Genomic DNA, 24,461 nt, shown 5'->3' on the forward strand with positions numbered 1-24,461 from the left:
AAAAGTTAAAAACAGTGGATGTCCAAAGGGACTTAGGGGTTCAGGTACATAGATCATTGAAGTGTCATAAACAGGTGCAGAAAATAATCAAGAAGGCAAATGGAATGCTGGCCTTTATATCTAGAGGACTGGAGTACAAGGGGGCAGAAGTTATGCTGCAGCTATACAAAACCCTGGTTAGACCGCACCTGGAGTACTGTAAGCAGTTCTGGGCACCGCACCTTCGGAAGGACATATTGGCCTTGGAGGGAGTGCAGCGTAGGTTTACTAGAATGATACCCGGACTTCAAGGGTTAAGTTACGAGGAGAGATTACACAAATTGGGGTTGTATTCTCTAGAGTTTCGAAAGTTAAGGGGTGATCTGATTGAAGTTTATAAGATATTAAGGGGAACAGATAGGGTGGATAGAGAGAAACTATTTCCGCTGGTTGGGGATTTTAGGAGTAGGGGGCACAGTCTAAAAATTAGAGCCAGACCTTTCAGGAGTGAGATTAGAAAACATTTCTACACACAAAGGGTGGTAGAAGTTTGGAACTCTCTTCTGCAAACGGCAATTGATACTAGCTCAATTGCTAAATTTAAATGTGAGATAGATAGCTTTTTGGCAACCAAAGGTATTAAGGGATATGGGCCAAAGGCAGGTATATGGAGTTAGATCACAGATCAGCCATGATCTTATCAAATGGCAGAGCAGGCACGAGGGGCTGAATGGCCTACTCCTGTTCCGATGTTCCTATATGAAGTGATGCTTTCTTACGTCCCATCTGAATCTATCCCTTTTTGGGTTATATCTATGTCCCATTATCCTGTACTAAATCAAATATCCCTGTGTGATCCTCAACATCCCTGAGCCTTATAAATTTTAAATACCTCCACCATATTCCCCTCCGTCTTATCACAAAATAATTACAGATGAGGAAGGCCATTCGGCCCATCTTAATTCATCCATCCAGAGAGATCCTAATGTCCCCCACATTGAGGCATCCAATTATTAAATGATTGCAGGGTTTTTGGCTCCACTACTCTATTTGGAAGTTTATTCCATGTGTTGATCTTTCTTTGTGTGAAGAATTTCCTGATAGCAGTCCATTACCTTTTACTAGTTTGAACCTGTGCCCCCTAGTTCTACTCCCACAGTTTAATTTAAAGTAATATTCTGGGTTAACTTTTTTTATACTCTTAACCTTATATACCTCAGTAAAATGACTCTTCAGAAACCTCCTTTCCAGACAGAAAAGCCCCAGACTTTCCAGTCTTTCCTCATAACTCAGACACTGAAGATCAGCCTCCTGGTTCTTTGCACTGCCTCCACCATTTGAATGTCTTTTGTTTCTTGGCGACCGGAACTGAATGCAATATTCAAGATGTGATCTGACCAGAGCACTATACAGTTTGACCATTACCTCTTCGGACTTATATTCTACTCTTTTAGCTATAGTTCAACGTCCCATTAGCTTTGTTGATTGTTTGGACATATTTAGCATCAAGTCTACTAAAACACCTAGAGGAGGCAATTTTAATCCTCTCCACCAGTTGGAAACTGGGCAAGTGGGCAGTTAAAAGCGTCCAGGTTACTTACCCACCCGGATATTGCTGACCACGTTTTGTACGCATGCTTCTAGACAGGCGGCTAAACTACCCGTTGAAAGCCGGTGGGGTAGTTCTTTAAAGATGCAGATCAGGGCCTAATGACGTCATCAGACCCCAACTATAATTTTTACTTTGGACTGTGCAGGGAAGCTGCCGCAGCTTTTCCACCAGGCTTGGCCAGGTCAGAAGAGGATCGGGATGTGAAAAAGCCCTGCAAGGTAAGTTTTTCACTTTTCTTTGTGGGGCCAGGAGGAGCAGGGGTCTATCCCGAACCCTGACCCTAAAATACCCCAACCTCAAACCTAATCCTGACCCCAACCACTACGAACCCAAACGCAGACCATGACCCTGAACTTCGACCCGAACCCTAAAATTAGCCCCAACCCTAAAAACCGCCCATCTCCGATCCTAAATGTGACGTTAAACCACCCTTGGGACTGACCCTAACCTAAAATCCTAAATCTAAAATACCTCCAACCCAAGAAACCCCCTACCCTAATCTTAATTGCGACCCTAACCTAAAACCTTAAAACTCCCGAACTCTTAATGTGACCCCCCAACGCAAAAAATCCCCAACCCTAATCCTAACCTCAAATACCTCCCCCACTGAACCCGCCCCAAGCCTACCCTGACCTGAAAACCTAACCCAAAATACCCCCCCAACTCAAATCTTAATCCTGAGCCTAACTACCCTGGACATGGACCCTAACCCAAAGCCCTAAAATGCATGAGCAGGATAATTCTCTTCAATCTATGCTCTATTCCCTTTTTTACACAACCTAACATCCCAATTGCTTTCTTGACAGCAGCCACACATTAGCTTAAGGGATTTATCTATGACTCATAGAAACATAGAAAATAGGAGCAAGAGTAGGCCATTCGGCCCTTCGGGCCTGCTCCACCATTCAAAATGATCATGGCTGATCGTCTAACTCAGTACCCTGTTCCCGCTTTTTCCCATATCCCTTGATCCCTTTAGTATTAAGAAATATATCTATCTCCTCCTTCTCCGGGACCTGATGAAATGTATCCCAGGACGTTATGCGAGGTTAGGGAGGAAATTGCGGGTCCCCTAGCAGAGATATTTGAATCATCGACAGCTACAGGTGAGGTGCCTGAAGATTGGAGGGTAGCAAATGTTGTGCCTTTGTTTAAGAAGGGCGGCAGGGAAAAGCCTGGAAACTACAGACCGGTGAGCCTGACATCTGTAGTGGGTAAGTTGTTAGAGGGTATTCTGAGAGACAGGATCTACAGGCATTTGGAGAGGCAGGGACTGATTAGGAACAGTCAGCATGGTTTTGTGAGAGGAAAATCATGTCTCACGAATTTGATTGAGTTTTTTGAAGGGGTAACCAAGAAGATAGATGAGGGCTGTGCAGTAGACGTGGTCGACATGGACTTTAGCAAAGCCTTTGTCAAGGTACCGCATGGTAGGCTGTTACGTAAGGTTAAATCTCATGGGATCCAAGGTGAGGTAGCCAATTGGATACAAAATTGGCTTGACGACAGAAGACAGAAGGTGGTTGTAGAGGGTTGTTTTTCAGACTGGAGGTCTGTGACCAGCGGTGTGCCTCAGGGATCGGTGCTGGGTCCGCTGTTATTTGTTATTTATATTAATGATTTGGATGAGAATTTAGGAGGCATGGTTAGTAAGTTTGCAGATGACACCAAGATTGGTGGCATTGTGGACAGTGAAGAAGGTTATCTAGGATTGCAACGGGATCTTGATAAATTGGGCCAGTGGGCCGATGAATGGCAGATGGAGTTTAATTTCGATAAATGTGAGGTGATGCATTTTGGTAGATCGAATCAGACCAGGACCTACTCCGTTAATGGTAGGGCGTTGGGGAGAGTTATAGAACAAAGAGATCCAGGAGTACAGGTTCATAGCTCCTTGAAAGTGGAGTCACAGGTGGATAGGGTGGTGAAGAAGGCATTCGGCATGCTTGGTTTCATTGGTCAGAACATTGAATACAGGAGTTGGGATGTCTTGTTGAAGTTGTACAAGACATTAGTAAGGCCACACTTGGAATACTGTGTACAGTTCTGGTCACCCTATTATAGAAAGGATATTATTAAACTAGAAAGAGTGCAGAAAAGATTTACTAGGATGCTACCGGGACTTGATGGTTTGACTTATAGGGAGAGGTTAGATAGACTGGGACTTTTTTCCCTGGAGAGTAGGGGGTTAAGGGGTGATCTTATAGAAGTCTATAAAATAATGAGGGGCATAGATAAGGTAGATAGTCAAAATCTTTTCCCAAAGGTAGGGGAGTCTATAATGAGGGGGCATAGATTTAAGGTGAGAGGGGAGAGATACAAAAGGGTCCAGAGGGGCAATTTTTTCACTCAAAGGGTGGTGAGTGTCTGGAACAAGCTGCCGGAGGCAGTAGTAGAGGCGGGTACAATTTTGTCTTTTAAAAAGCATTTGGACAGTTACATGGGTAAGATGGGTATAGAGGGATATGGGCCAAGTGCAGGCAATTGGGATTAGCTTAGTGGTATGAACTGGGCGACATGGACATGTTGGGCCGAAGGGCCTGTTTCCATGTTGTAAACTTCTATGATTCTATGATTCTATGAATACATCTAATGACTTGGCCTCCACTGCCTTCTGTGGGGACTCCCAGATCCCTTTTCTGATTTAATTTATCAGTATTTTCCTATTAATCCTATACTCTATGTATTTCATATCCCCAAGTGCATGACTTTATACTTATCTACATTAAAGTGCATCTGCCTATTTTTGGCCCACCTCCCCAAAGAGTTTAAGTGCCCCCTGTCCCTATCTTCCGCTGTATTAACCATCCCTGCTATTTGGTGTCAAATAGAATCATAGAATCTTACAGTACAGAAGGCGGCCATTCAGTCCATCGTGGCTGTGCTGGCTCTTTGAAACAGCTATTCAATTAGCCACAGTCTGCTGCTCTTTCCCCATAGCCCTGCAAATTTTTCCTTTTCCCTTTTGAAAGTTACCATTGCATCTGCTTCCACCACCCTTTCAAACATTGAAAGAAAACTGATGTCATGGAATTATTACACATAACAAAAGGCCAACATTTTGCACTGCACTGCAAGTAGCAGATCTATTTATAAAAATATTTTACTGGTCGATTGCCATCCTAAACCTTAGAATCATAGAAATTTACAGCACAGAAGGAGGCCATTCAGCCCATCGTGACTCTGCCAGCCGAAAAAGAGCTGTCCAGCCTAATCCCGCTTTCTAGCTCTTGGTCCGTAGCCTTGTAGGTTATGGCACTTCAAATGCATATCCAAGCACTTTGTAAATGCGATGAGGGTTTCTGCCGCTACCACACTTTCATGCAGTGAGTTCCAGATCTCCACCACCCTCTGAGTGAAAACATTTCTTCTTAGCTCTCCTCTAATCCTTCTACCAATTACTTTAAATCCATCCCCCCTGGTTATTGACCTCTCTGCTATCCACTCTATCCAGACCCCTTATAATTTTATACACCTCAATTAAACCTCCCCTCAGCCTCCTCTGTTCCAAAGAAAACAACCCAGCCTATCCAATCTTTCCTCATAGCTAAAATTCTCCAGTCCTGGCAACATCCTCGGAAATCTCCTCTGTACCCTCTCTAGTGCAATCACATCTTTTCTGTAATGTGGTGACCAGAACTGTACGCAGTACTCAAGCTGTGGCCTAACCAATGTTTTATACAGTTCTAGCATAACCTCTCTGATCTTATATTCTATGCCTCGGCTAATAAAGGAAAGTTTCCCGTATGCCTTCTTAACCGCCTCAACTACCTGTCCTGCTACCTTCAGGGATCTGTGGACATACACTCCAAGGCCCCTCTGTTCCTCTACACCTCTCAGTATCCTCCCATTTATTGTGTATTTCCTTGCCTTGTTGGCCCTCCCCAAATGCATTACCTCACACGTCTCTGGATTGAATTCCATTTGCCACTTTTCTGCCCACCTGACCAGTCCATTGATATCTTCCTGCAGCTTTCCTGCTCTGTATCAACCACACGGCCAACTTTTGTATCATCAGAAAACTTCTTAATCATGCCCCTTATATTTAAGTCTAAATCATTGATAGATACCACAAAAAGCAAGAGACCTAGTAGTGAGCTCTGCGGAACCCCACTGGAATCAGCCCTCAAGTCGCAAAAACACCCGTCAACCATTACCCTTTGCTTCCTGCCACTGAGCCAATTTTGGATCCAACTAGCCACTTTCCCTTGGATCCCATGGGCTTTTACTTTCCTGACCAGTCTGCCACGTGGGACCTTGCTAAAATCCACGTAGACTAAATCAAATGCACTACCCTCATCGACCTTCCTTGCTATCTCCTCAAAAAATTCAATCAAGTTAGTCAGACATAACCTTCCCTTAACAAAGGGAAAGTGGCAATTGTCAAAACGCAGCCCAGTTTACAATCAATAATAGAGTAACCTCCCTTAGGGATTACTGTAGGTATGTGCCAATGATGATTATGATGTGGAGATGCCGGTGATGGACTGGGGTGGACAAATGTAAGGACTTGCACAACACCAGGTTATAGTCCAACAGTTTTATTTTAAATCACAAGCTTTCGGAGCTTACCTCCTTCGTCACCTGGTGTTGTGCAAGTCCAATGATGATTGTACCACAGAAATGGACATGTGATAGTGAAAATTACTGAACAGTTTGTGCCACTAGAGAGAGCCATTCACCACTGAGAGAGTAACTGAGATTTGAATGAGCAATTGGGCTCAAGGGTTCATTGGCATTAGATTCCCTGCTTGTTGGTTAGAATGTAATGTTGGTAATCTGCCCATACTTAGTTCCACATGTAGCAGTCCATTATAATAGTTGCAATGGTATTTGATGAGTTAAGATGAATCAAAAGCTTTTAAAGCAGCTTAAGCATGGAAAGTTGTTGGACCTCTCCTGATAAACATATGCTGCAATTATATCATCATCTTGCTTCTACTTAATGCATAGTGACAAAAGTAAGCAACTAACAGCGTCAGCCATGGCTCAGTTGGTAGCACTCTTGCTTCGGAGTCAGAAGGTTGTGGTTCAAGTCCCACTCCAGGGACTTGAGCACAAAATCTGGGCTGACATTCCCAGTGGGAGTACTGGACTATTGGAGGTGCTGTCTTTCAGATGAAACGTTAAACCGAGGCCTCATCTGCCCTCTCAGGTAGATATAAAAAATCCCATAGTACTATTTCAAAGAAGAGCGGGGGAGTTCTCTCCAGAATCCTGGTCAATATTTATCCCTCAACCAACACCTAAAAACAGATTATCTGGTCATTATCACATTGCTGTTTGTGGGACCTTGCTGTGCGTTTCCCACGTTATAACAGTGACTACACTTCAGAAGTACTTCATTTCTTAAAGTGCTTTAGGATGTCCTGAGGTCATAAAAGGCATTATATAAATGCAAGTCTTTCTTTCAATGAGCCGTCTTAACGAGCCCCTCCCTACTGAGTTATAAACCTCACCCTCCTAACAGACCCTTTCCCCCTCCCAAGAAATAGGCCTCTACTGCCAATGCAAGAGGTTCCTCCAACCTAACAAGCCCCAGAAACCTTGCTTTCCCCCTCCAAGTTCCTACAATGCCTCACTAACTTTTGTTTTCCATGAAGAGATCGGGCAAGCATGTGAAACCACTCTGAAGTTCCAGTGGTGGACCACAGCTGGCGTGCTCCCCTGGGTACTGCAGGTTAATGACAGTGTGGATTCCAAGGCTGTGGAGAGAAAAATTAACAAGAGATTGTTGGCGGAATGATGAGAGAGAAGCTGTTAAAGCAGTGAGGAGCCTTACCCTTCAATTAGGGCAATGGGAGCCTGTTTGTTCAGTTGGGCCAGTAAAGAGATTGATCCTTGTCTTTCGGTAGTGAGAAATCTGCCTCTTCTGTTAGGTCAGTGGGAGCCTGTCTCTCCTCCTTGGGCATTGAGGATCCTGTCAGTTCTGTTAGGTCAGTGGGGAAACTGACCCCTCCCCTCCTTGAGGGTAGAGAAGAATCTGACTCTCTAAGCTCAGTTATGACACTGACTCTCCCTAGATTGAGGGTTTAAATTATAGGACTAGGTGTTATTTCCACAAGATTGTCAAGGTTGAGAGTTTTAGGTATAACTAGTGGATCTCCCATGGCATTAACACAGACCAGGCCATAGATGGAGGTCTGGTGAGGATTGGAGAGGAGTGGCAGTTGTGTTGGTTGTGTGCAGCTGAAAGGCTGGTTAAGATCCAACAGTCATGGAAATGTTAGTACTGCAATGTTGATGGGTTGGCATGGAAGAATTTGAGCCAAAGGGAGCAGATTACAGGAGGGCCAGGGAAGGAATGAATCAGAGTAACAGGCACTATAAATGGGAGTGGAGTGAAGTCCAACATGGCTGTAATGTGTGTTATTCTGGAATTGATTCACCAGATGTGACTGGTCTGTGCTGACCACGTGACCCAATAGTTTAGCACAGACCGATCAGCAGTGTTGCCAGGATTGTACAATCATCTTACAGACACATACCTTTAATAAAGGATGTGAGTTGGGGTGGGATTGACAACAAAATGAGAATCTGACCCTCACACGGAGAGTCACTTGGCATCGCTGAAGACACCAATCGGGCATTAGTCAGGCATGTAATCAGTAACAGATCTCCATCCATTTTTCCCAATCGGTTTCACCCACTTTAGACCCATTAACTCCGTATAGCAACAGAAATAACACCTACTCTTTGAACCGTTGGATGACGCTACGTTGCTCCAGAAGTTGCGTCGATGGTCGAGCCATGGCAAGGATACTCTCCGTGATCCTGGGGATAGATCAAAACATTGTGATCACAATTCAAACAAAAGGAGAGTTTAAAAAAGCCAATAATGCAGTGCTGGCACAGTGGTGCTGGGACTGCTGTACACCAGGTGCTGTGCAAACATTGAAAGCGAGAGTTTGACTTCAACTGTTAATTCAAGTTAGCTAATCTAAATGTATTGATGATGCTCCCAGAACTTAGTGCATGCTGTGCTGAGAGCAGTTTGGGAGTGGGATTCTGCACACCAACAGCTCTTAAAGAGGTGTTGGCTGCCCTTAAAGCTATGCTTGTATTTTAGTGGAGGCTCTGTTTCAGGAGGCTCTGCAACAAAGGGGACATATTTAAAGGAGAGGGCCACCCAGTAATAAGGATTGCCATTTTTCAGCAAGGAACCCTTGAGGCACCCATTTCAAATAGCCTCTGAGTGTCTGGAGTGTGTTTCACAGCATGTGTGCAGGCACAAAGCATTGAAAGTGCTTCTGGGTCAGTTTTCATTGTGCAGTGCACATGGGGTGACGAGTAGGCCTTAGGCCTCTACACCCAATAATACGGGGCTTCTTTGGTGCTTGAAACACAGTGGCACTTTGGGATGTATCTATTTGTATTATTGGCCCCTTTATTCCTTTTAAACACCAGTGAGACCCTGAGATAAGACTGGAAGAGTGATGGTCTGAAATGGGACTGTACAAGAGTGAGAGTGTGAGGTGGGACTGTGAAAGGGGGAAAATCTAAAGGGAATCTACGAGTGAGACTCTGGTAAAACTGCAAGAGTGAGACACTGGCATGGGACTGTACAAGAGGGAGAGCCTGAGATGGGACTGTGCAAGGGGAACACCCTCAGTTGGGACTGTATGAGTGAGAATCTAAGATGGGACAGTCCTATCTTAGATTCTCATTTGTACTACAACAACAACAACTTGCATTTATAAAGCTCCTTTAACATAGTAAAATGTCCCAAGGCCCTTCACAGGACAGTTATCAAACAAAATTTGACACCGAGCCACATAAGGCGATATTAGATCAGGTGACTAAAAGCTTGGACAAAAGGGTAGGTTTTAACGAGCGTCTTAAAGGAGGAGAGGCAGAGAGGTTTAGGGAGGGAATTCCATATCATAGGGCCTAGGCAGCTGAAGGCACGGTTGCCAATCGCAAAGCGATTAAAATCGGGGATGGGCAAGAGGCAAGAATTGAAGGAGCACAGAGATCGCTGGGGGTTGTGGGGTTGGAGGAGGTTATAGAGAAAGAGAGGGGTGAGGCCATGGAGTGTTTTGAAAACAAGCATCAGAATTTTAAAATTGAGGCGTTGCCAGACCGGGAACTAACGTAGGTCAGAGAGCACAGGGGTGACGGGAGAAAGGGACTTGGTGCGAGTTAGGGTACGGGCAGCAGAGTTTGAGATGGCAGTCACTACACAATATGAGGGTGTGAGATGGGACTGTGCAGGAGGGAGAGTCTAAGATGAGACAGAAATAAGACAATGCAAGAGGGAAAATCTAAGATGGGACTATGCAAGTGATACTGAACAAGGTTTGCAAAAGAAGATATCAATGATTGATTTTGTTTACATGCCAATGGGAGGAGAACTTTCTCCCACTTATCCAAATCTTCACTGTAATCCACAGTCCCAAAGATTGAGCAGAGAGACTGGACTTTGCTGATTTGGTTGATTGGTGACAGTTGAAGATACCATGGTGTAGCCTGCATATGCAAGATGCATTACTACAGAATCTGCAAGGTTAAAGATCACCACAGGGCTTCTTGATTAAAATGCACTGTAGCAGAATTTGCACACAGACTTTCCCCTTCCCTACCACCCTCTCCCTCCCCATCTCCTCCCCCCTCCCATATCTGGGTCCAAATATCACCCCCCCCCCCACTCTTATCCTGATTGACTTGCTTGGTCTTGACTCCACATGTGCTACACCACGGAAGATCAACCAGTGTTAAAAAAATAGTTTAAATGTTCTGACTTACTTTGTTTACTTACATATACCAAAATGACTGATGCTGACAAAACATAGACTCAGAGACTTAGGCTACTCTACAGTGACAGTAGTTAGAGCCTACAACTTCATGCAGACTCAACATTTTTTAAACCATAACCTTTCAGTATACTATATAGCAGGTATTATATATGGAGATAACATTATGTGACATTTACATTGAAAACTTATATCAGAGCACCCTTTACAGGTGTAACAGGTACTGCAGAAATTGGGTTTCCCAATGACAAAGCCTGACATAGGAGTTTTCAATATATTTTGAGATGGTATGTTGTGACCTCCTCAGTATTACAATATAATAGATTAAACAGGACTGCCTCTGATCTGCCAAAGCAGTCAGTATATATTATAGGTAACACAGTAAATGTGCTTTATAGATAATATGATCAGTTATGAGGCAGTAATTCACATGACAGTGAAGCTAGAATGGTTTGTAAATGTTAGTTAATCTGCCTCAGCTCATCTGCTGCTGAAACCCACATCCATGCCTTTGTCACCTCCAGACTCAACTATTCCAATGCTCTCCTGGCTGACCCCCCACCTTGCACCTTCCGTAAACTTGAGCTCATCCAAAACTCTGCTGCCCATATCCTAACTCGCACCAAGTCCCGTTCACCCATCCCCCTGTGCTCGCTGACCTATATTAGCTCCAGGTCCAGCAACATCTTGATTTTAAAATTCTCATCCTTATTTTCAAATCCCCCCATGGCCTTGCCCCTCCCTATCTCTCCTCCAGCCCATCAGCCTTCTGAGACCTCTGTGCTCCTCCAATTCTTGCCTCTTGCACATCCCCGATTTTCATCGCTGCACAATTGGTGGCCGTGCCTTCTGCTGCCTAGGCCCTAAGCACTGGAATCCTCTCCCTAAACCTCTCTCTCCTCCTTTTAAAATGCTCCTTAAAATCTATCTTTCTGACCAAGCTTTTGGTCACCTGTCCTAATATCTCCTTATGTGGCTCGGTGTCAATTTTTGTTTGATAACGCTCCTGTGAATCGTCTTGGGACATTTTACTACGTTAAAGCCGCGATATAAATGCAAGTTATTGGTGTGAAACCAGAGGCTGGTCGAGTGACCTACGATTCTACTTTAGATCGTTACCTGATAAATATTTCAGTTTTGAATTTTTTTTTCATTTCTTCAGTGGAGAGGAAGGGGGAACATTCTGACATTGCTTGAAAATGAAAGGAGGACTGAGTGACATTGGACAAAGATTTAATTCCACAGGACCTCGTGATATATTGAATCATGTGACAGAACCTATCATATCAGTGGGGAGGGCACTGGTGTTGAATTCTAATTGTAACGGGGACAGTTAAATTCCAATTCCTTGTTTAAATAATGTCAGTAACTGCATGGCAGCAATGTGAGGGGATTCCATACGATGCTCAACCCCAGCACAGGAAGTTGACTAGCACTGGTTTGAGGATCCAACACTCCTATTTTTTGCCCATCTGCTCCTTTAACTACTGTTCATGGTTTGAAACAAAATTAGTTCAGTTCAAATAGCCCTGCACAGGGACTTTGCCTCAGAGGGAGGGAACAAACAGAAAGGAAAGAAACCAGAAGCCCAGTACCGGATTTCTAGCTGAAAATTTTTTCTATTGCAGCGTGGAAGTATTTCTGAGCGAAGGAAATGAGTTAAAGGAGCAAGATGTTCAAGAAAATGTACTTGTTAAAACTTGACCTAAATCTCAATGACGTGCATAATTTCATCATATTAAAAATAATACATTAATCTTTAAACAAAACAAGGGTCACCAACCCTAGCATCAAAATAAAAGGAAGGGGGAAAATCAGCAGACAGGAAGTTTCTTCAGAGTGACAGGAAATAGAGGTGAAATTTTGTGCTCGAGTAAGCAGCAAGTGGGTAGTGCTTGGGGTCAACACAATGACCTTTCACCTCTGTGCCCTGCATTTGTTTCATGGAGTCAGTGAAGTTCCGTAAAATTAGAAGGACCCCATGAAATTTAGCAATGTCTCCTAAAATCAATGTAAAAAAATAACATTAATTGAAGAATTTTACTCTGCAAAACAGTCTATAATGTGAGTGAAGTGAGTCTGCGAGAATCTTAATCCAGTTCTTAATAGATGCAAATTAACACTGCAAAACTGACCAGAACTCAAGCACAAATGAGCAATCTCACTCAGAGACATAAAGGGTGGAAATTTCCTCTGTATGCCTGACCTGGTTAAATTATAAACCCATTGTTTATCAACTTATTTATGATTTCACCAAACCCAGCACATGGATGAAATCTCCCCCAGGAGTCCTTGATGGTGTCGCATAGAGAGAGCTTTACTCTGAATCCTACCCTTGCTACACCTGACCTGGGAGTGCTTGCTGCTGCTTTAACCTTCAGCACTGGTATTCCTCAAAGTTGACAAAGGCAAGAAAATATGAAGTTAAAGATCATAGGAACAGAGTAGGCCATTCAGCCCCTCGAGCCTGTTCTGCCATTCATTTAGATCATGGCTGATCTGTATCTTAACTCCATCTACCCGCCATGGTTCTGTAACCCTTAATACTCTTGCCTAACAAAAATCTATCAATTTCAGCTTTGAAATTTTCAATTGACGTAGCCTCAACAGCTTTACCAGTCAGAAAATTCAGACTGAGGGAAAGAAAAGTGACAATTTCCTCAGGTTAAATTCTCACAAATCCAAAGTATTTACTCAAACACTAACAGTAAGAAGGAAATGGGCTGTTATGTATTCGTTATTTTACACTAATTTGGGGTTTTTATTGGCTTTTCAGTATCCAGAAACCAATTAAGTTAGTACATTGATTTACTTATGTTTTAATTTTCCCCATCCCCTCACCCCCTCAGTTCCTGCTCCTGCTGTCCTGAAGGCATAGAATCTTACAGCAGGAGGAGGCTATTCTGCCCATCGTGCCTCTGCCGGCTCTTGAAAGAGCGATCCAATTAGTCCCACTCCCCCGCTTGTTCCCCATAGCCCTGCAAATTTTTCCTTTTCAAGTATATATCCAATTCCCTTTTGAACAATACTATTAAATCTGCTTCCGCCACCCTTTCAGGCAGTACATTTCAGATCATAACAACTCCACTTATGTAACATAGAATTACATGGAAATTACGACACAGAGACAGGCCTTTCGGTCCAACCAGTTTATCCTCCACACAAGCAATAGTTCTAATCTCACGTGCTTGCTTAGTTTCCATAACCTTTTATTCCTCTTTACCTATTTAACCTACTCTTAAATGTTGACATGGCCTCTGCTTCAATCACTAACTGCAGCAGGGCATTCCACAACTTCACAGCCCTCTTGTGTAAAAACATTTTTCCTGCTAAATCTCTTACATTTCATCTTATCTTATTCTAAACCCCCTCAACTACTGGAAATAGTCTGCTTCTACATACTCTGTCCCATCCTTTCATAGTTTGAACGCCTTCATCAAATTATCCTGTAATCTTCTCTGTTCCATCGAAAACCGTCCCAATTCCATGGGCTCCAATCACCTCCAATGGTTCGCTCAAGTTATAACTATCAGGAAAGAATGAACGGGCTCGGGCTCTTTTCTCTAGCAAAGAGAAGGCCGAGGGGTAACCTAATAGAGGTCTTTAAAATTATGAAGAGGTTTGATAGGGTAGACCTGGTGAAGATGTATCCACTTGTGGAGGAATCCAAAGCTAGGGCTTATAAATAGAAGATAGTCACCAACAACAATTTACATTTATATAGCGCCTTTAACGTAGTAAAATGTCCCAAGGCGCTTCACAGGAGCATTATCAAACAAAATTTGACACCGAGCCTCATAAAGAGGTATTAAGACAGGTGACCGAAAGCTTAGTCAAAGAGGTAGGTTCTAAGGAGGGGAGAGAGGTAGAGAGGCAAAAAGGTTTAGGGAGGGAATTCCAGAACTTAGGGCCTAGGCAGCTGAAGGCACAGCCACCAACGGTGGAGCGATTAAAATCGGGGATGTGCAAGTGACAAAAATTGGAGGAGCACAGAGATCTTGAAGGGTTGTAGGGGTGGAGGAGATTACAGAGATAGGGAGGGGCAAGGCCATTGAGGGATTTGAAAACAAGGATGAGAATTTTAAAATCGAGGCGTTCCCGGGCCGGGAGCCAATGTAGGTCAGCGAGCACAGGGCTGATGGGAGAATGGGACTTGTTGCGAGTTAGGATACGGGCAGCAGAGTTTTGGATGAGCTCAAGTTTATGGAGGGTGGAAGATGTGAGGCCAGCCAGGAGAGCATTGGAATAGTTCAGTCTGGAGGTGCCAAAGGCATGGATGAGGGCTTCAGCAGCAGACGAGTTGAGGCAGGCGTGGAGGCGGGCGATGTTACGGAGGCGGTCTTGGTGATGGAGCAGATATGTGGTCGGAAGCTCATTTCAGGGTCAAATAGGACGCTGAGGTTGCCAACAGTCTGGTTCAGCCTCAGACAGCGGCCAGGGAGAGCGATGGAGTTGGTGGCTAGGGAACGGAATTTGTGGCGGGGACTAAAGACAATGGCTTTGGCCAATAAATCCGTAAGGAATTCAGGAGAAACTTCTTTACCCAGAGAGTGGAACTTGCTACCACATGGAGTAGTTGAAGCGAATAGCACAGATGCATTTAAGCAGAAGTTAGGGAAGTACATGAGGGAGAAAGGAATAGATGATTATGCTGATAGGGTTAGATGAAGTAGGGTGGGAGAAGGCTTGTGTGAAGCATAAACACTGGCATGGACGAGTTGGGCCGAATGGCCTGTTTCTGTGCTGTAAATTCTATGTAAGTGGCCATCTTCAGGTGTGAGCTGAGACGGTGAATGTCAACAGGCAATTTTACCATGGGGTGCATCATAGATGATCTTGTTCTCATCTGATATCCTTATATATGCAACTTCCAGCAGGAGTCACTGGACATTGATCAGGACTGGAACTGATTTAGCGCTCCTCATCTCAGAGATACTGAGGCCACTTGTATCCCAACTGCCAGCCTAGTTCAGATATGTTAACTCGACACAGACCAGGAATTGAATCTCGAACCTTCTATTCCGTATGCCTTAGTTCCTTACTGCTTTTTACCAACAGAGCTTTTTATCAACAGGGGAGCTTTTATATGTTGATTAATGGGCTTAGGTATTATTATGGACGTTTCTGAGATCTGCTATTACTGAACCATCGGATAAACGTTACACGTCAATTATAGCATGTCCGTTCAATATTCACCATGATGAATACAGCCCCCTCACTGCTTGGTCCTGCTTGCTCCACTTCAGAGGGTTCTCATACTTGCACTGCCATCCTCCACAAGACACAGAGCACCAGACGTGAGCAGGGATCACTAGGCGCTCTTTGGTGTACTTGGCACTCGCTCTTTGCAGACTCCCTGGCAGTGGAGAACAGAACATAGAGAGATTTGCATACGTTATAGTTTGTGTGTGGGTAAAAGAGAACTGAAAAGGGTGGGTGGTGTGGTGCAGTCACACTCTGGGCCTCCAAGATATAGGACATGGATTAGTAGATAATTACCAATGAGGAAGGCCATTCGGCCCACCTTGGCTCATCCGTCCAGAATGACTACAGTCTCCACATGGCAGTATCCAACTGGTTCTTAAATGATTCCAGGGTTTTCGTCTTTAAAGAAAGAAAGACTTATATTTATATAGCACCTTTCGTGACCTCAGGATGTCCCAAAGCGCTTTGCAACCAATGAAGTACTTTTGAAGTGTAGTCACTGTTGTAATGCAGGAAACATGACAGCCAATTTGCGCACAGCAAAGACCCACAAACAGCAATGTGATAATGACCAGATAATCTGTTTTAGTGATGTTGGTTAAGGGATAAATATTGGCCAGAAAACTGGGAGAACTCCCTGCTCTTCTTTGAAATAGTGTCATGGATCTTTTGCTACTCTATCAGGGAGTCCATTCCATGTGTTGATTACTCCTTGGATGAAGATATTAGTCCTAACTTATCTATAACTAGTTTGACCTTGTGGCCCCTCGTCATACTCATGCAATTTAAATTAGTTTTCCATATTTATCTTTTCCATTCCTTCCATAATCTTGTATACCTCTATATAATTCTAGACTGATGCTCCAGTTTAGTACTGAGTGAGTGCTGCATTGTAGGAGGTGCCATCTTTCGGATGAGACGTTAAACCGAGGATCTGTCTGCCCTCTCAGGTGGAGGTATAAGACCCTGTGGCACTATTTCGAAGAAGAGCAGGGGAGTTCTTGGCCAATATTTTTCCCTCAACCAACATCACTAATTAAAACAGATTATCTGGTTGTTATCACATTGCTGTTTGTGGGACCTTGCTGTACACAAAATTGGCCGCCACGTTTCCTACATTACAACAGTGACTACACTTCAAAAGTACTTCATTGGTTGTAAAGCGCTTTGGGACATCCTGAGGTCATGAAAGGTGCTATATAAATACAAGTTCTTTTCTTTTCATAAGATCAGATACTTCTCAAGATGCCTCCTTTCAAGGCTGAAAAGCCCAAATTTCTCCAGTCCCTTCTCATAATTCCAATCTGTAAGACTAGCGACCAGCCTCGTGGCTCTTCACTTTGCGATGCCTCCAGTGGTTGAATGTCTCCCTTGTATCTTGGTAACCAGAACCGGACCACACTACTCAAGGTGCAGTCTGACCCGAGCACAGTACAGTTTGATCATGATTTCCTGTGACCTGAATTCTACTGATATGCACTGCACTTCTACACTTGAATGGGAAGTACTGCCAACAGTCTTTTGACATCACTCGTGAAGTCATCAGAGTGGACTTTCATGAAGGGCATTCTACCCAATTGGCTGCTCCCTGCACCCCTCCACGCAATAGTTTTAAAGCATAAAACATGAATGGAGCAGGCCGAGTAAGTATTTAGGTATCTCCTTCTGTAATATTAAGGAATTATATTAATATACATAGCAATTCAGATGAATACACTTCTCCTTTAAGTGAGTTTGGGCTTAAAGACTTACGGTCCACATATTTATTTTGATACTGCGGGTAATTTTGTTAACTTCGCATTGCCAATGGGAAGCCTCTCCAGGTGGTAGGATAGGTTGGAAATTTGGGGTGTTTTGTCCCAGCCATTAAAATGGTCATGAAACCATCTGCTCCTGGTGAAGGAGGCCACCCACCATTCGAAATCAGAAGGTTACCCCTATTATAGTTGTTGAAGTATAGGAAGGAGCTGAGGAACGTGACCTGGTGAAATTGAGTGGTCGTTGTTTCAGGGAGCTTGTGCAGTCTGTGTTATCACACAATCTCCACTTCCTACCCCTGGATTTGGCACTGCACTTAATGAGAACCAGAGGGAAATCAGTGAGTGTATGAAGTATATAATGACCTGCTCTGTAAAAAGATCAATCTTTTCATAATGGATTCAGGGGGATGGGGGGTTGAAAAGTGAATATTTCACTGGTTGAGTTTAGCTCTGCCTAGCCTCAGCTTCCTTAGTTTCATTACTTTAATTTCCTCTCCCTGATCGCTATCCAGTGATTTCCTGCAGGAAAGTGAGCATCTGTGGATGGTGGGTATGGGCAAGAGTTAGCTCAGCTGTGATGCTCCCCAAGTTAAATAGCTTGGTGACAATGTCTTGGCTCCCAAGTGATAAATGGTCAGTTACATCCAATGCGAGTATCTCACTGGCCCTCATCCAAACCATGTGGAATATACATAAGAGAGAATGCATATTGTAACAGTGGATGGTCTCTGCTGAGTGATTGATAAGTCCTGACTTTGATATTGCAGTGTCGAGGATGTGCTGACTGTGTGTCCTGAGGAGTGTGAGCTCGGAACCACAGGAGGTGAGAGCAGATCTCTCCCCTTCATATGTGTAAATTTAGGTTACAGGACTACATAACAGACAAGTTGCATATGTGTGTGGTTTATAGCAAACTTTTTCTGCATTCTTGCATCTAGTTAAAGTGCAGCTGATCGGCTGTACAGAGGCAGATGGTGTGTGTTTACCTCAGCAGGAAGTTCACTGTGTTGAGCATTGTTCGGAAAAGAGCTATCATTTTGTTTTTTGTTCTTTTTATGGTGGGGTGTTGTTGTGCCGTATCTCGTGTGACAGGTAGACACTGTCATAATGGCAATATTGCCCTTTATTCCAGGATCTGACTAGTCTGTACCCTTACCTTATCTGATTTCTTGACTCTGAATAACACTGAAGAGATCTAGTGGATGTTGCATTGCTGGCCCTGACCTATGCCCCTGTTCTCTTATGATTTATCACCTATCAATACTGCTTCACCCTTATCACCTCCAATCGCACAAACCACAATCTCATCTGATTATAAATCAGAATGCACATTCTCTCTCTGTCCTTTTCATTTTGTGTGTGTCTTTACATCTGTCATGCCTGTGTCTGCAACTCTCTAGCATTCTAAGAGTATGCCTCTTTTTGTCTGTGTACAGCCCTTCTGCAACTCCGTGTCCTCCCTCACTAGTTCTGTGTCTCTGACATGTAAAGTATATAAGTCAACCTGGAAAATTAACAGAAGCTGATCAACAGCTTCAAACAATAACACAGCCCCCTAAAAGCTGACCATGATTATAAGCCTATGACATGTGAAGACAGGTATTTAAGCGGGGTTTGAGACAAGCTGTAGGTATATTCAACATTTCTTCACTTGTATATTGGAGGGAAAAAAACATTTACATGAAGGTCTGAAAGAGGAAATTCAACAGTCAAAGGCCACAGGATTGGAGGTGCATTTCTAGGGAGTCTGAGGATATACTCCTTTGGAATATTTAGAATCTTTATATTAAAATGATGCATTCTAGTTGATTTAAGCACTTTTAAACTTAGATTTTTAACCTAAAATAAAAAAACAACTTGAAACATAGGAACAGGAGTAGGCCATTCAGCCCCTCGTGCCTGCTCTGCCATTTGATAAGATCGTGGCTGATCTGTGATCTAACTCCATATACCTGCCTTTGGCCCATATCCCTTAATACCATTGATTGCCAAAAAGCTATCTATCTCACATTTAAATTTAGCAATTGAGCTAGTATCAATTGCCGTTTGCGGAAGAGAGTTCCAAACTTCTACCACCCTTTGTGTGTAGAAATGTTTTCTAATCTCGCTCCTGAAAGGTCTGGCTCTAATTTTTAGACTGTGCCCCCTACTCCTAGAATCCCCAACCAGCGGAAATAGTTTCTCTCTATCCACCTATCCGTGCCCCTTAATATCTTATAAACTTCAATCAGATCACCCCTTAACCTTCGAAACTCGAGAGAATACAACCCCAATTTGTGTAATCTCTCCTTGTAATTTAACCCTTGAAGTCCGGGTATCATTCTAGTAAACCTACGCTGCACTCCCTCCAAGGCCAATATGTCCTTCCAAAGGTGCGGTGCCCAGAACTGCTTACAGTACTCCAGGTGCGGTCTAACCAGGGTTTTGTATAGCTGCAGCATAACTTCTGCCCCCTTGTACTCCAGTCCTCTAGATATAAAGGCCAGCATTCCATTAGCCTTCTTGATTATTTTCTGCACCTGTTCATGACACTTCAATGATCTATGTACCTGAACCCCTAAGTCCCTTTGGACATCCACAGTTTTTAACTTTTTACCATTTAGAAAGTATCCTGTTCTATCCTTTTTTGATCCAAAGTGGATGACCTCACATTTGTCTACATTGAATTCCATTTGCCACAGTTTTGCCCATTCACCGAATCTATCAATATCCCTTTATAATTTGATGTTTTCATCTACACTGCTTACAGTGCCACCAATCTTTGTGTCATCGGCAAACTTAGATATGAGACTGTCTATGCCTTCATCTAAATCGTTAATAAATATTGTGAATAATTGAGGCCCCAAGACAGATCCCTGCGGGACTCCACTAGTCACATCCTGCCAATGTGAACGCTTACCCATTATCCCTACTCTCTGTCGCCTTAAGCTCAGCCAATTTCCTAACCAAGTCCGTATTTTTCCCTCGATTCCATGGGCTTCTAACTTAGCGAACAGTCTCTTATGTGGGACCTTATCAAATGCCTTCTGGAAGTCCATATAAGTAACATCCATTGACATTCCCCTGTCCACTACTTTAGTCACCTCTTCAAAAAATTCAATCAGGTTTGTCAGGCACAACCTACCTTTCACAAATCCATGCTGGCTCTCTCTGATTAACTGAAAATTCTCGAGGTGTTCAGTCACCCTATCCTTAATTATAGACTCCAGCAATTTCCCCACATCAGATGTTAGGCTAACTGATCTATAATTCCCCGGTTTCCCTCTCTCTCCTTTCTTAAAAAGCAGAGTGACATGTGCAATTTTCCAATCCAGAGGGACAGTTCCTGAATCTTTGAAAGATTATAGTTAGGGCATCTGCAATCTGCTCACCTACTTCCTTTAAAACCCTGGGATGGAAACCATCTGGTCCTGGGGATTTGTCACTCTTTAGTGCTATTATTTTCTTCATTACTGTTGCTTTGCTTATGTTATTTTATCGAGTCCCTGTCCCCGATTCAATATTAGTTTTTTTGGGATTTCTGGCATGCTCTCTTTTTCTACTGTAAATACTAACGCAAAGTAATTATTCAACATGTCCGCCATTTCCCCATTGTCAATGACAATATCCCCACTTTCAGTTTTTAAGGGGCCAACACTGCTCCTGGCCACCCTCTTTTTCCTAATATAACTATAAAAGTTCTTCGTATTGGTTTTGATATCCCTTCCAAGTTTCTTTTCATACTTTCTTTTTGTAGCTCTTACTATCTGTTTTGTGACCCTTTGTTGATCTTTGTATCTTTCCCATTCGCCAGGATCTGTGCCATTTTTTGCCTTTTTGTATGCCCTTTCCTTACGTCTTATACTGTCCCTTAGCTCTTTAGTTGTCCATGGCTGTTTTTTTTGGCAAGTAGAGTTCTTGCCCCTCAGGGGTATAAACTGATTCTGTATCACGTTAAATGTTTCTTTAAACATTTCCCACTGATCATCAGTTGTTTTACCCATTAACAGATTTGCCCAGTTTACTGTGGACAGTTTCTGTCTCATCCCGTTGAAGTCGGCCTTACCGAAGTCTAGAATCTTAGCAGCTGACTCACTTTTTTCCCTTTCAAGCACTACATTGAACTCGATCATGTTATGATCGCTATTGGACAGATGTTCACGCACAGTTGAGCTGTTAACTAAATCTGGTTCATTACTCATTACTAAATCTAGTATGGCTTGCCCCCTTGTTGCCTCTTGGACATACTACTGTAGAAAACTATCCCGGACACACTCAAGAAATTCACTACCTTTCTGACAGTTGCTAGTCTGCTTTCCCCAATCTATGTGAAGGTTAAAGTCCCCCATTAAGATTTTCGATAGACCGTCACCCAAAAGTTATCTCATCAATAACTGTGCCCTATCCAAACTCCCACCTCAGTTCACAGAGTCACTGTAACTCATCCAACTCCCCATCCTTTCACAGAGACACTCTCTCTTCCTCATATCAGATTATCTGCTCATTTCAACTCATTTGCTCTTTTTGTAAGACCTTGCTAAGTGCAAACTGTCTGCTGCATTTGCTTACATTTCAAAAAGTAATTAATTTCCAGTGAAACACTTTGAGACATCCCAAGGACATGAAAGATTTGATATAAATGCAAGTTCTTTCTTTAATCCTCCTAGTTTATTCTTGTACTCTTCTCCCTCTTTCCTCTTAGTTCATCCTGGCATTGGTCTCCCAATGTCAGCTTAAAATAGGAGTTGGAAATAGAACTTACAGTTCAAGCTGGTGTTCTTCTTTCAGTCCCATGTTCGAACTAGCAGTATTCATCCCCTCAGTTCAAACTGGCACTTTCTCTCCCAGTTCATGTTCAGCACTCTTCCCGTTCTCTCCCCCCTCCCCCAAGTCATTGCTGGCACTATCCCTCCCAATTAACGACAGCCATTCCTCCCCACCCCAAGGCACCACTCCTAGCTTTAGCCCCATTCCCTTCCCCTTGTTTTCCTCAATCCCTCTCCTCTTCATTGCCACCCATTTCCTTTTCCCTTCATTGCCATCAATATTGCCCTTCAATTCCCCTCTTCCTATCATTACCATACATTATTCCCTTCTTTGCCATCCATTTCCTCCCTCCCCCCCATTCCTACCTGAATCCTCCTGACAATGGAAGTGACTTGGGCTATTGCATATTGTGTTTGGAATCGCTGTTCTCGCGAGACTTCTCACGTAAAAATGTACTTTTAAGTCCCAATGCACTGCCCTAACAATGAGGTTGATGCACTGAACAGCTGGATTTGTGCTATTTTCGCCATCACTACAATTTAACAGCTGGATACTTGACCTTCTCACTGCCAATACTATTTAGTAGCTGGATTAATGAACATTCAGCATCGCTACCCGCTAACAGCGGGATTAGCAACTTTGTCATCGTTACTACCATTTAAGTTGCTAGCAAACTGCTTCACAAAGGTTGTGAGGTGCAACATAATGATGTTTTCCCCATCATTCATAGTGACAATTGTCCTATGTAGAAATTTCCCACACAAACACAGCCATTTCGATGGCAGGTTGTTATATAATTGTTAACAAATGTGCTAGCAGCCATTTTTTTTAGATGAAATCATCGTAACTGGTGAAGACGGGATCATCTTCAGCAGTGATGCTACGGTCAAATACCCTTCTGACATTTCATTGTCCAAGCTCACACATAAAGAATGGTCAGCTAGTCAATGTACTGGAATGGCCTGCTGGCTCCCATGGAACTGTACCTCAGCTGGAGTCACTGCCATCAGTGGAGGAGGGGGAAAAGAGAATTCTTTATATATAAAAAGACAATATCCTTTTAAATTAATATACAATAGCGTGTGACTATTTCTTGCTGACTTTAATAGAAGTGGCTTAATAGCATGTTGCAGCACATTACCCGTTTTTTTCTTATTTGTTCATGGGATGTAGGCGTCGCTGGCAAGGCCGGCATTTATTGCCTATCCCTAATTGTCCTCGAGAAGGTGATGGTGAGCCGCCTTCTTGAACTGCTGCAGTCCGTTTGGTGAAGGTTCTCCCACAGTGCTGTTAGGTAGGGAGTTCCAGGATTTTGACCCAGCGACGATGAAGGAACGGCGATATATTTCCAAGTCGGGATGGTGTGTGACTTGGAGGGGAATGTGCAGGTGGTGTTGTTCCCATGTGACTGCTACCCTTGTCCTTCTAGGTGGTAGAGATCGCAGGTTTGGGAGGAGCTGTCGAAGAAGCCTTGGCGAGTTGCTGCAGTGCATCCTGTGGATGGTACACACTGCAGCCACGGTGCACCGGTGGTGAAGGGAGTGAATGTTTAGGGTGGTGGATGGGGTGCCAATTAAGCGGGCTGCTTTGTCCTGGATGGTGTCGAGCTTCTTGAGTGTTGTCAGAGTTGCACTCATCCAGGCAAGTGGAGAATCCTTCATCACACTCCTGACTTGTGCCTTGTAGATGGTGGAAAAGCTTTAGGGAGTCAGGAGGTGAGTCACTCGCCGCAGAATACCCAGCCTCTGACCTGCTCTTGTAGCCACAGTATTTATGTGGCTGATCCAGTTAAGTTTCTGATCAGTGGTGACCCCCAGGATGTTGATGGTGGGGGATTCGGCGATGGTAATGCCGTTGAATGTCATGGGGAGGTGGTTAGACTTTCTCTTGATGGAGACAGTCATTGCCTGGCACTTGTTTGGCACGAATGTTACTTGCCACTTATCAGCCCAAGCCTGGATGTTGTCCAGGTCTTGCTGCATGCGGGCACGGACTGCTTCATTATCTGAGGGCTTGCGAATGGAACTGAACATTGTGCAATCATCAGCGAGCATCCCCATTTCTGACCTTATGATGGAGGGAAGGTCATTGATGAAGCAGCTGAAGATGGTTGGGCCTAGGACACTGCCCTGAGGAACTCCTGCAGTGATGAACTGGGGCTGAGATGATTGGCCTCCAACAACCACTACCATCTTTCTTTGCGCTAGGTACGACTCCAGCCACTGGAGAGTTTTCCCCCTGATTCCCATTGACTTCAATTTTACTAGGTCTCCTTGGTGCTACACTCGGTCAAATACTGCCTTGATGTCAAGGACAGTCACTCTCACCTCATCTCTGGAATTCAGCTCTTTTGTTTGGACCAAGACTGTAATGAGGTCTGGAGCCGAGTGGTCCTGGCGGAACCCA

At 43.7% G+C, this 24,461-nt stretch overlaps 1 protein-coding gene and 1 long non-coding RNA gene across 2 annotated transcripts in view; one reads left to right on the forward strand and one right to left on the reverse strand.

Moving 5' to 3' along the window:
- The window catches only part of LOC137342421 (protein tyrosine phosphatase domain-containing protein 1-like), a 35,089-nt gene extending 12,388 nt beyond the window's left edge, over positions 1 to 22,701 (reverse strand). Inside the window, exons 1-4 of the mRNA XM_068006346.1 lie at positions 22,671 to 22,701; positions 15,541 to 15,700; positions 8,285 to 8,365; positions 7,178 to 7,296 (exon numbers count right to left, since the gene is read on the reverse strand). Of these exons, the coding sequence (XP_067862447.1) occupies positions 7,178 to 7,296; positions 8,285 to 8,365; positions 15,541 to 15,700; positions 22,671 to 22,701 (391 nt within the window). The remainder of the gene's footprint in view (positions 1 to 7,177; positions 7,297 to 8,284; positions 8,366 to 15,540; positions 15,701 to 22,670) is intronic.
- Positions 1 to 24,461, forward strand: part of LOC137342016 (uncharacterized) — a 49,291-nt gene that overhangs the window by 17,937 nt on the left and 6,893 nt on the right. The gene's annotated exons all lie outside the window — the stretch shown is intronic.

The sequence above is a fragment of the Heptranchias perlo genome, chromosome 25, assembly GCF_035084215.1.
Source record: "Heptranchias perlo isolate sHepPer1 chromosome 25, sHepPer1.hap1, whole genome shotgun sequence".
Classification (NCBI taxonomy): Eukaryota; Metazoa; Chordata; class Chondrichthyes; order Hexanchiformes; family Hexanchidae; genus Heptranchias; species Heptranchias perlo.